The sequence below is a fragment of the Coptis chinensis genome, chromosome 5 (genome assembly GCF_015680905.1).
Source record: "Coptis chinensis isolate HL-2020 chromosome 5, ASM1568090v1, whole genome shotgun sequence".
Classification (NCBI taxonomy): Eukaryota; Viridiplantae; Streptophyta; class Magnoliopsida; order Ranunculales; family Ranunculaceae; genus Coptis; species Coptis chinensis.
Window position 1 is genome coordinate 92,689,600 of NC_141460.1, and position 12,256 is coordinate 92,701,855.

Genomic DNA, 12,256 nt, shown 5'->3' on the forward strand with positions numbered 1-12,256 from the left:
TAAATTAATAATCCATATAATAATACTTGTCCCCCATACTTTATACCATCTATTAAAAAAAAAAACTGTGAACTTGTTTTAGGCGATGGTCATAAGTTATATATAAGTATATAAAGTATATAACTAACCATTTTGTACTACATTTCAAATTTTATTTCCAAGGCCAGCTTGCCAAAACTGAAGTACGTACATCATAAGTTGCTGCATTTTGAGGGGTTCTGACGTTTTGTCCTTTTATAGACCACCAAATCTATATATATGAAGGACTAGGCAAATTCCACGTACCAAAAGTGCTTTGCAGTTGTGTTACTGCATTTGGTAGTGCATATTTGTCTAGCCTCTAGGTACCAAACCAACAATTAACCAAATGACTTTAAACTTCATATCCCCTCCTTAGTGATAGAATGAAAAACAACCAAGTAGGACCATGGACAAATGTTTGTACCAGGTGGAGCGAATATTTTGGTCATTTCGATTCAGAGATGAACAACCTGAAGCTTAACAATGTCTATCTATTTATTTAAAATTATATTGAATACATGCATCATTTTAATTTCACCGTGTTTGCATCTATTTCTCTGACCTATGGAAGGCCGGCAAGGCCCTCGATCTCAAATTGCTGCTTTGATTGGCACTTAAGACTGGGTAGTTGAATACTGTACTTGTATATTATTTCTTTCATCTTTCTCTAATAACTACCTTCGTTCAGTTTGCAAAATCAAATGGAATTTCTTTTAAATAACAAAAGCTTCTACACATCTCATATCGTGATATAAAAATATAAAATTGCCCATTTAATTTTCTCCTAATATATTTTTAGTTTAAAGATCTTCAAGACAATCTCCAGGCATTAGTTTGTTGTGAAACATTGTTTTATATCAGTTTCACTTCTCTCATGTTTCTTTGATGAATAATTTAAGCTGAAACAATGTATTCCAAACATTTAAAAGGTGTGCAAATCCAATTGAAAACATTTGACAAAAAAATTGTTTAAACATTTTTTTGCTGGCAGGGGCAGATTCTTGCAGTAGCTCCCACCTCAAACTTAAGAAGAAGATAGCCAAAGCCTAATGATACCTTATTGGTTTTTGAAAAAAAATTAGGTTAAACTACATTTTATTGGTTCAATTTAAAATGATGTGTATTCCACGACAACGACGACAGGATAATAATTCGTCGTCAAGAAGGAGTTGGAAAGCTGGCTTTCTCCTACTTTTCTCTGGGTGATGCGTGCTTCTGCACCATTAGCAATAGTTTAATCGATAATCCACTCTTTAAAATATGGTTTAATTAGTGGTTCACATCGATCTAGTAAATTTAAGTTTACCAAACTACTTTTCAACCAAGCTAATCAATTCACTTCTTTGGATCTAGCATGACAGATTAAAGGGGTTGAAGTGTTGGTGAACGTACACATGGCCGGAAAGGCAAATGATACAATAGGTTAAATCAATTTACTGTTATAGTCTTAATGAAGATTATTTTAATTGTTAGAGAAGCAATAATTGAATTAACAGGGGTCCCTAGATATTGCGGCTTTACCATTGGAATGTTGTATGCCAAGTTGTTCCCTAATTCTATATTAACGTTTATTAAGTATGCCACGTGAATCCATGTGAATGGGGTCCTTCATGTTTTATAGCCTCTAGGATACTTTGAGTGTTAGAAAAAAAGAATTCATAGGTCACCTATGCCAGAGCGTTGATTTCAACCCAACGCCTTTTGTGTTTTGAATTGTGGATTCTGATTAGTTTAGTTTCTTTAAGAATAATTAGCGCGTTGTCTGTTGGAAGTATTCAACGCCCTAGCGTAGGCGATCTGTATCTCCTTATATAAAGCATAGACTTTATTTGTGCATATCTAAATCCTTAGTTGTTTAATCTCTTTGCTGGCGTTGGGGTCTTTGACTGACAATGCTATACGTTGCTTCAATATGAACTTATCAAGTTCAATTCATCTGTTGAAGATTGGTAAGGAGTAAGGACCGCATGGCAGTGAAGAGGAGAGTTTAAAATTTCTGTCTCTGAGTGAGATCAATAAAATATTAATGGTTTTGGTATATTATATATCATTTCAAAAGAGAGCATATGAATCCGAAAACATGCTGGTCTAAGTCGCAAGCACATTTTAATCATTTCCCATATGAGCGAGTATGATCACCTTATCTTGGCATGAGAGTTTGTAAAAGATTCATCAAATATGAGTTATTTGCTTATTTCACAATCCAGTTAGTGAGTTAATACTCCAAAATGTTAGAAAATTGACAGAAGCAAGTCAGGAAACGCACCTACAAAATGATCCAAATATTTTCAAGACTCAGTGTTGCATCTCGACGAGCTAAAACTATTCCTGTATGTAATGTTAGAATAGTTGTATGTAAACAAATAGAGTAGAACAGAATGAATAGTAGACAAAGACAGCAGTAACAGGTAACAACCAAGGCGCGGATTAGGCTGTTTTTAAGGAAAGATTTCACCCCTGGTACATAAAAACAGCAGTGACGTCTTCCTCACATGATTCAATGGTTTACAACAGTTTGACTTGCACTAGAACAAACTACTCTCTAAAACGGCAGTATAATTCTCTCTGGTGGCTAACAGTAAGAAGAGGAAGCCTCTTATGGATGCAAAGTCCTTGTTTATATAGAGGTAAGTTCCTCTGTTTCCAAAACAAATAAAGACTCCTATTTGGAATAGACACTCAGTTTCCAAATCAGAGAATGACTCCTACTGGGAATAGTAATTTGAAATTCTAATCATCAAGAGATTCCAACAATCTCCTACTATTTCAAAATACTTATAGTCCCCCACTATTTCGGAATAGGATATGACAAGAAATTGGTTTACAAAATGCCAGAGAGAATCGAAAAAGTTAATGCCTAAGATATTGGTGCTTTACGGGCTTGAACCAGTCATAGGATAACATGTCTTATAATACGTGAAAGTGGTGGATTAACAAATCTTTGAACCAACATTCTCTTGTAGTAAAATAGATCACATGCACCCACACTGCTTTTTCATTATATGTCAGTTCTACGGTGTTGCACTTTTTGGCCCTTGCGCTTCCTGTGTTCCATGAATGCTCTAGAGTACTTGCCCGAATACTCATAAGAACCAACCCAGTTCTACATTCATGTAGGTGGATTTCCATCATGTGTACATTGCAGTTTAAATACACCACCTCATTAAAATATGGGATATGGAATCCAATAAGAGTTAAATAACTCATCCTTACTCATTGCAATTCTAGTTATACAAAGTATACTATAGTACCATTTCGCCATATGGTAGGACGTCTCATAAATAAATAAGACGATAGTACTGCAGGACGACGAAGTGACTTGTTTTTCCCTTTGAACCTACTTCATGGGATCTCCAATCACATAGGTAGGGTTGCCGTCAGTGTCGCCTTATATATGGGCATAAGTCTCATCCCCCTCGACATATAACCACTTGCCTCCAAAAAGTGGTGTGGTCAGACATGTAGCCAAACGAAGTCCAACCTAATATAATCTCTAGCAGCTGCTTGATTAAGTTATATCTCAAACTTACATGTATTCTTTTCCCATTGCACATATTTCTTTATGTCTTAGCTATTGCAATGAGACAGTTGCAAAACATATACACATTAGGAGACTATTTAAAGCCAATATGAAGGTTTGCCAAGAGGTTGCTAACCCACTCAACATCATCACATGCCTTTTCTAAGGCGGTTAGCTTGGATGATATCCAAGACACTCAATTTCCACCAAGGGTAAACACATAAACATTACTGGATCCAGCTTATAACACATTACCCTTTCAACAATGATGGAAATCTACTAAATATAAATCCATAATCAATGCCTCTGCTATAGTACTTGGATAATTTGACAATATACATCCAATGTTCTTTATAAGAACAATGGGTTATCAACTCAATATGCCATTAATATAGACAATGTCATGTCTCACATATATAATCCATCAAGTATAATAGGCTACCAATGATATTGATATATTTAGTATGAGAAAATACAAGTAGATTATTTTTTCATAAGATGAATATTTACCACAATAGGTGTTAACGCATGCTTACTATCGTAATACCTATAGTTTTCAATGAAAAATATTTCTACTAAGTGCTATAACAACATAATGAGACCAACATGAATTTTAATTCCTATATTCACCAGTCATTCAATTCTGTAGTGCCTAAAATTTCCTTATACCATCCGGCCGGTCTGGTTTAAGGTACGTTGTGAGCTTCAACCATATTCAAACGTCAACATCTTGACAACTGAATATAGTAGTTACAGAAATGAGTTTAACAACATAATGAACTATCATCTCCAATGACGGTTTATTATGTGTTTCAAATAGGAATTTCTCTGTCTCATACACATTCTCAATGCTAGCACTCATGATATGAAATCATCTAAACAAAAAGAGATTAACACATATGTCTTGTTTTACTCTAAAGAAATGACACATCTTTATCAACAATGATAGTTTAACATCCATACGACACCAATATGTTGTTGAATTGCTCATGCCATTTATAGGCGCTTGAATCAATTCATACAAAGATTTAACTAAATTGTATATCTTAAGCTCATCATCTGGTACTACTTGGTATTGTAGTTCCGCACAACTACTCAACTAGAGTCTTTAGAATTCTGAAGAAGAAATTCTAGTTACATGAGCAAGGTTCCAAAGTAGTATAAATCTTGTCTCTGAGTGAAATCCCTTGGCTATTATTATTAGCCTTGTATTTTGCAATACAACTATCACGTTTTAGTTTTCTCTTGAAGATCCAATTCAACCTATAGACCCCCCAATAAATCAAGAGTCAATTTAGGGGTTGTATTCTTCAAAAATGACATTTCTCATAGACAAACAACTTCCTTATAGGTTAATGAATCTTCCTCAATAAATATATAAACATCATCACCGTGAATGGTGGATATACTCACTGATAGTCTTCCAAATTTCTTGTTCAGAAATATGGGATCCTCTTATGTAGTTCATTATAAACATCCAACCACTCTATGCCAATTTCACAGAAAACACATCCTCAAATAAAATTAGCATATAAAACATTCAATAATAGTGCGGTATCTACAAGATTGTTATTACGCATGACAACTAAAAACAAACATCACTATTATAAGTTTCACCAATGGGTATCTACTAGATAGTTCTAGGTCTAAAAAAAATATTCTTTTAGATTCATTCACAATAACCTTGGCAAGATACCCCCCACATTTTGAAGTATTTTTTGATAGGTCCAAAATATTTCCATACTTTGTAGTTCAGTGTCTTTCCAATTATCTTGTGAGGTAAACTATGGTAAAACAGTGTCATGTATATGGGTCACCACCCCCCACAGTTCAATGGTTATTCAACCTAATCAAACTTATATGCAAAACACATTATACCGCTACAAATACTAAAAGAATCAACAACAATAATATGCACTCTTATGACAATAATATACTTTACTCAAGTCTATGATTATATATCATATTAAACATAGTTATATTATGTTCATGCTATCTATATGAAAGAAAATACACAAGTGATTCAAATGAATTTTAAAGAATAGAAGAATTAGATGAAAAGGGTTTTACCCAAAATAATATCATTATCATTTTTCTTTTCATCATTCAACATTCCAACTTATATAGTGAGACAATCCACGTACTTGTACATCACCTTGGCTATTTATTCATAGTCATAGGAGGATAATGGCTAATAAGACAATCTACAAGCGTTACATCTTCTTGTCTAAAATAGTCACTGGAGGATATTATCTCAGAAGACAATCCATAACCTTACATCTCCTTGACTAAATTAGGTTTAGGAGGATATTGATTGTTTCCCATATTGTTTCCTCTCGTAAACAACGATGCTCATTACTTAATAATATATGACATGGTTAAGTTTCATGCCAATGTTAAATAATGCATTCATGCCAAACATGATTAATATCATATCATAAGTTTAGGAAAAATAAACTTTAACTGTATCCCTCTCAACAAAAAATATACGATATTTAAGCAAATCTAGCCACTGAATATGCAAAACAACTGAGGACTTCACCTTCTCTTTTTACATGAGCTCAAGTAAGATAGAATACTCTATCAACAAGACCTCAAGTACTACCACAACATCTAATGGCTCAACATATTAATGTCTTCAACTAGAAAAATTTACCAATAAACTATCATCAAGTTCAAAGTAAATCCACGATGATTAATATCCAAAACTAGCATGCTACATAACTTTAACATATACTATATTAGATATAAGCTACAAGTTACTTCATCTAACATGTATTTTCATAACAGTACAATTATAACCATCGTCTAACAACACGTACACTCAATAGAGGTAAGCAATTATGCATTGAATACATTATAATTATTATCCAAGATTTGAGTGTGGTTGATATTAAATATCTTAATGTCACTCTTAGACCATCTACATACATCTACATATGTACAAAGAAAATTAATATCAAACTACTTTTAGTCAAACCAATTAACATCTTAGTGATAAACACGTATAATTTGTTGACTAGGTTATTAAAGAAGTTTAAGCTTAGGGATTTTCCTCCTAAGAAAAACTAGCATGCAACTCAAGACAAGAATATCACCATATAATCAAACCAAAAAAATTGCAAAGAGTGAAAGAATACGATACCTAACCGATTGAAAAACCGGATTACCATATTTTCCTCCTTTTAGAAAAAAAGTTCAAAAGAACTTGTAATTCTGAACCAGCTCAAGACGAATTGGGTATCAAGCCTTATACCACTAGAAAGCTCTTTGAATCAGCTATCCAACATAAGAAGCAGATTGCAAAATCGAGCTCTAAGCTGAAAGTTACAGTAGTTTCCGTAAAAGTGATGCAACTGTCAAAAAACGAACTTTGACGTTTTTCTTGATAGAAATCTCAAATTTGACTCCCACAAATGTAGGAGAAAAGGTCTATAACTATATATGGTTTGATAAACCACAAAAGATCAATTAAGATTCAATTTTTAATTGGTTTCCCTAACAAAAACGAAATTATTAGAAAATTTCTAAAGTCATAACCTAATAACACAAACAATAACTAAAAGTAAAAGACTTATTTTTTGATTGCCGTATTAAAGCACTCTCCTTTGTTCTACTACAAATATCTTTCCTTAAGATTGTTAGAATAGTTGTATGTAAACAGCAACTAGAGTAGAACAGAAGGAACAATAGGCAAGGACAGCAGTAACAGATAACAACCAAGGCGCGGATTAGGCTGTCCTTAAAGAAAGATTTCGCCCCTTCCAATGGTGCAGAAAGGCAGCAGTGGCATCTTCCTCACATGATTCAATAGTTTACAGCAGTTTGACTTGCACTAGAACAAACTACTCTCTAGAACGGCAGTATAACTCTCTCTGGCGGCTAACAGTAAGAAGAGAAGAAGAAGGCTTGGGTTTAGAAGTGCTAGATGTGTTTCTCTCTCTTATGGACGCAAAGTCCTTGTTTATATAGAAGTAAGTTTGTCTGTTTCCAAAACAAATAAATACTCCTATTTGGAATACACTCTCGGTTTCCAAATCAGAGAATGAGTCCTACTGGGAATAGTAATTTGAAATACTAATCATCCAGAGATTCCAACATGTAACTATTCTCTCAAGAGGAGTACTGTCTTAGGAAGGCTACATTAAAACCTAAACACCTTTCAAGTTAAATAGTAGTGTGGATAAAACCCTGTGCTTTCTATAACAGAGTATTATGCCCGAAATGGTTATAGATCTTTATTTCCAACATTCTATTCAGAAGCATTATCAATCCTACATTCGTTTCACATATTGTCACTAACAATTGCAATCCTACAGTCATTTCATATATATAGTCACTAACAATTAACTCTTTGGAGAGAAGCAAACATCTCTGCCGACACACTTGCAAAAGCCGAGCTAAATTGAGGACTTAAATGGGAACACCCTTTATCGACAATTTAGTAGATTATGTTAATGCACCACCTAGATGTGTATATCTATGGATGGGTATGAGCCTGTAACTGAGAAACTGCCTCCGCATGATCTCAGAACCATTCTTTTGTTTTTCTTTTAATATATTTTTAACTTACTGAGCAAAAAAAATAACAATTAACTCTTATCTTTAAGCACTTGTTCGACTACCAACATTCGTTCCCCACCCATCGCCGTTCTAAAGACACAATCATGGGAGTATAGTATCACAATTTGCTTAACGGTCCCAGTATTCTAATTAAGTGGTCACCATAGCTGGAAATTTCGCTCAAGCTCAATTTTAGTGTCCCTTGATAGTTTGTGACTTTATTCAATAAGAGACCTGGTCAATAACTCATTATGTAAAATACTCACACCAGCCGTATACAAATTGTCATAGTTTGTTTATTCTCTTTTTTTGCTAGGTAAGCGAAAGATGTATAAAAAAATGTACATGGTAAAATTGAGCCACAAAGAAAGCTACTTTGACTGTATAGGGAAAGAGAACTGGGAAGCTGACGCTGTGCGTGTATTCGCAGAAAAAAAGGAACTCTACAAAAAAATTTGATCCCTTCAGATGAAGTTAATTAGTTACCAAGTCAACGTTTGAGCTGCCATGTTTTGGGACAGAGCTGCAAATAAGAGGATTTCAGTAGAAGTATATAGTTGTTTATCTAAATAGAAATGAGAACTAATTTGTATATAATTTGACTTCTTCAAACTAATATAAAAAAAATTCTAACTTTATGCTCTTACTATATTTTTGAACTATTTTCTGATCTACACAGTTTCATTAATTTTCTTTGTCGAAACTCTAATGACCCCTTATAATATGTACCTTCACCTACTTTATTTTGTTTGATAACAAAACCTCAATTTCAAAGAACATGAAAGAGTGATGGCTGATGAGCAGGTCCTACAACACAGTTCAATTTTGTATTATCCAAGTCCATAATAGCACACATCATCAAGATATATGATTTTAATTATGTATTCATGTTGCAAAAATCCATAATGTTAATTAGTTGACAGATTTTGTGTTCTAACTTCAAATATGAATCAAAACAGATCTGATCACTCATCCATAGAACTCTCATTATTACAAATTTTCTCTAAATAATTAGCAAAGCAGGCGATATTGGATTGAAGTTGAAATCATGAAATCCCTTTTAAGGTTTCAAAACTATTCTTTTATTTATTTCTTAATAATCTAGTGTTTTTATTATAATCATTTCTGACAACAGAGAACTACTGAAACTCATAGTACATAATCAATGACGTTAGTATCCTAAACCATTAATATATAGATGTGAGCATAAACCCTGAAATCTTAAAAAGCAACAATATCCATATATGGTGGCACAACTTATCAATTAACCTCTAAGCATACATAATCGGAAAAAAAAAAGGGTAGGAGAATACAATATAACTAAAATAGAAAATAAACACAAGCCAGCAGTGAAAGAAAAAAAAAACTAGCTACTTGTATTGATGGAACAGGAGATTGATGGGAAAAAACCAAAGAAAGAAGTGAAATATACATATAGAACTATGGTGTCTTTTCAACTTCTTTTTATTCTTTCAACAACACAAAAGAGGGAAGATAACTGGCCAAACTATCATCTACTAGTGTCAGTTTCTTCATATACTTATTTTCAGAAAGGTGTGCGACCGTGAGCCCAACCATAAGCCTCTTGGCTCAGTTGTCCATTGGGAATTAGGTTAGGAGGCAGATTATTATATACCGGTAAAGAAGATAGGTCGGGTAGACCGGATTGTTGCTGACTAGAACTGCTTCCAATTGGTGGTGGTGAGCTACCTGTACCGCCAGGGAGCTGTCCTTGACCTCCACCTTCTGCATCCTCATCGTCCTCAATTGGTAGCCGCTCATATGTTGCATTTGCAAATGTTGCTGCAATCACTATAACTGGACCAGCTGCGATAAGTGTACCAACCACGCTACCGCCTACCACTTGTCCTTGACCGCCAGCCAAATAGACTGTCAATCCAGTTGACCCTGGTGGTGCCGGCCCAGGAAGGAATGAACCAGTTAGAGACAGTATCTCAAATCGGCCTTGCAAGGCCACAGCGGCACTTGGGGCTGAAGGTTGTCGCAATGTAACATTGGCTACTACGCCGCTACCACTAAGTACACAGACACCTCGTTGACGCCTCCTTGCGAATTGGGCTACACTTTCAGCTACATCAGTCCCACTTACAATCTCCATCACATGGCTTCTAAGCGCGTTTGGGCTATCTCGAGTTACAAAGATCGGTGGCTTTGGTTTGTTCTTTGACCCAGGTGGTCTACCTCTTGGTCGACGACTTCCTATCTCGACCGCTCCTTCTTTTGGTTCATCGCCGTTGTCTCTTTCATCATCATCGTCTCCTCTACCCCCACTTCCACTATTATCATTCATTGATGACAATTCTCCCCGCTCGCGTTTTCTAAAGGCAGGCGAACCAGCTGTTCCAGGTTCAACCCCCGGCAGCCCCACCTGCCCAGTCCACCACGGATTCGCCATTCTTACAATTCAAAGAAAACCACAAAATTCTCTACTACAAATCAGACTACAATTCAAACAAAAAAACACAAAATTGTACAACTTTTTTTTTCCTTTTTTCTTTTTACATGTAAACAAGCTGAAAACAGGAGAAAAACAGTTGACTGATACTCAAAATCAACAAGAACACAAGGGAAAGAAGTATTATATTTATATCAGTAGGTGAAATGAAAGTAAGAAAGAACAAACACACAGATTTACCAAATTTTTTGAGCTAAACAGAAAGGAGAAAAATAATGTTACAAAAACTAGTAGGGGTTGAAGGTATAGAAAAGAAGTAAAAGGAACAAAAACAAAGAACAAATGCTACATGCACCTTTTATAGAATCAATAACAAAGAGAAGAATAAAGGAGTTTAGTTCCAGCTGCTTATGAGAGATTTGAAGTCACATAGTATAAACTATTTAGGGAAGTTTAGAAGAGAGAGAAGAAAGCGATCACAAAGAGAGCCTAGGAAGAGGAGAGAGAATTTATATGATTTGTTTATTAGTTTTTTTTTTTTTTGCTGGGTAAGTTTAATTGTTTATTTGTTTTTACTTTCTTTCTAACTTTCTTTGGTTTTCCGGGTTTTCATGAGGGAGGGTTTTGTCATGGGCTCTTTTCTTTGTTTTTTCATTTAATTTGTTCTTGATCGATATAGTCTCTCAGCGATCTCTTCTTTTTTAGGGGTCTTGGAAACTAGGGTTTTGTGGGGTCGTGTGCATAGTGAGCAGGTGGAGAGCACGTCGTTTTCTCGCACCCCGACACATCAACGGATGCTCCAAAGAGACTGAAAAGAAGAAAGTTGAGAAAAGTGTTGAAATGTTTGCATCCAATGGAACAAATTGTATGAGAAAAAGACCGATTAAACTTGAAATAAGGAAAATGTTAGTATTCACGGTTGAATCCAATTGAAAAACTTCAATTGCCTCAATTATGGACATTATAGTTAGTTTCTAGATCTAATGAAGAATAGGAATCTAGATTCTTCAAGATTCTTCAAGATTTGAACTTGAATATGTACACTAAGATCACAACTATGTTCAACTCGAGCTTGAACATTACAACTTAGTTAGGGGTTTAGGGCAGGTTATTATCAAGTCTAGCTCGTTTCTGTGCATGTTCAAGTTCCGATTGTTTTTTAAAGGGTTTTTTTTTTTTTTTTTTTTTTTGCTTAAAGGTAATTGTGTATACGAGCCCGTTATATATATGAACTCCACCATCAAAAGTGAATTTATAAGATGAATTGAGGGCTGCTTTTTGGTGAAGATAATCTTCTCATAATGGAGAATATTTCTTCAAAAAATCAGCCCAAAGGAAAATGTTTAACTCTTGTCAAAAGTTGTTTTGAAATTTGAAAAATCTAGATGTATGGTATAATTTTATAACATTGTAAGCAAATTTTGATACGTTTAGACATTTTCAAATGTGTTGATTTTTTTTAAGGATGATCTATATTATGGAAAAATATCTCCACCAAAAATCAATACGTTTCTAATTTATTGTTTTTCATGGTAGAGTTTCTTTGGAGTTCATATAACGGGCCGGTTGTTTACGAGGCAAAAAGAAAAAATTACAATTATATAAGGTGAGAGACTCTTATAGCCCCTCCAACATTACAATGATTTAAGCAATAAATCTATATTAAGTGAAGTGTTGGTTCTCCATACTATGTAGGAAATCTAGTCTGTGAGGCCACCATTGTTGTTGCCCATTAT

At 34.5% G+C, this 12,256-nt stretch overlaps 1 protein-coding gene across 1 annotated transcript; it reads right to left on the bottom strand.

Annotated features, from left to right (window-relative positions):
* Positions 1-9,454: 9,454 nt before the first annotated feature.
* Positions 9,455-11,467, bottom strand: AHL20 (AT-hook motif nuclear-localized protein 20). The gene has a single exon (XM_086561851.1). The coding sequence runs from the start codon at positions 10,518-10,520 to the stop codon at positions 9,651-9,653; it is 870 nt and encodes a 289-aa protein (XP_086417977.1). The 5' UTR covers positions 10,521-11,467; the 3' UTR covers positions 9,455-9,650.
* Between the last annotated feature and the right edge of the window lie 789 nt (positions 11,468-12,256).

Bases quoted from the DNA above. Each gene is read 5' to 3' on its own strand.
- AHL20 (XM_086561851.1), bottom strand. From the start codon at position 10,520: ATGGCGAATCCGTGGTGGACTGGGCAGGTGGGGCTGCCGGGGGTTGAA.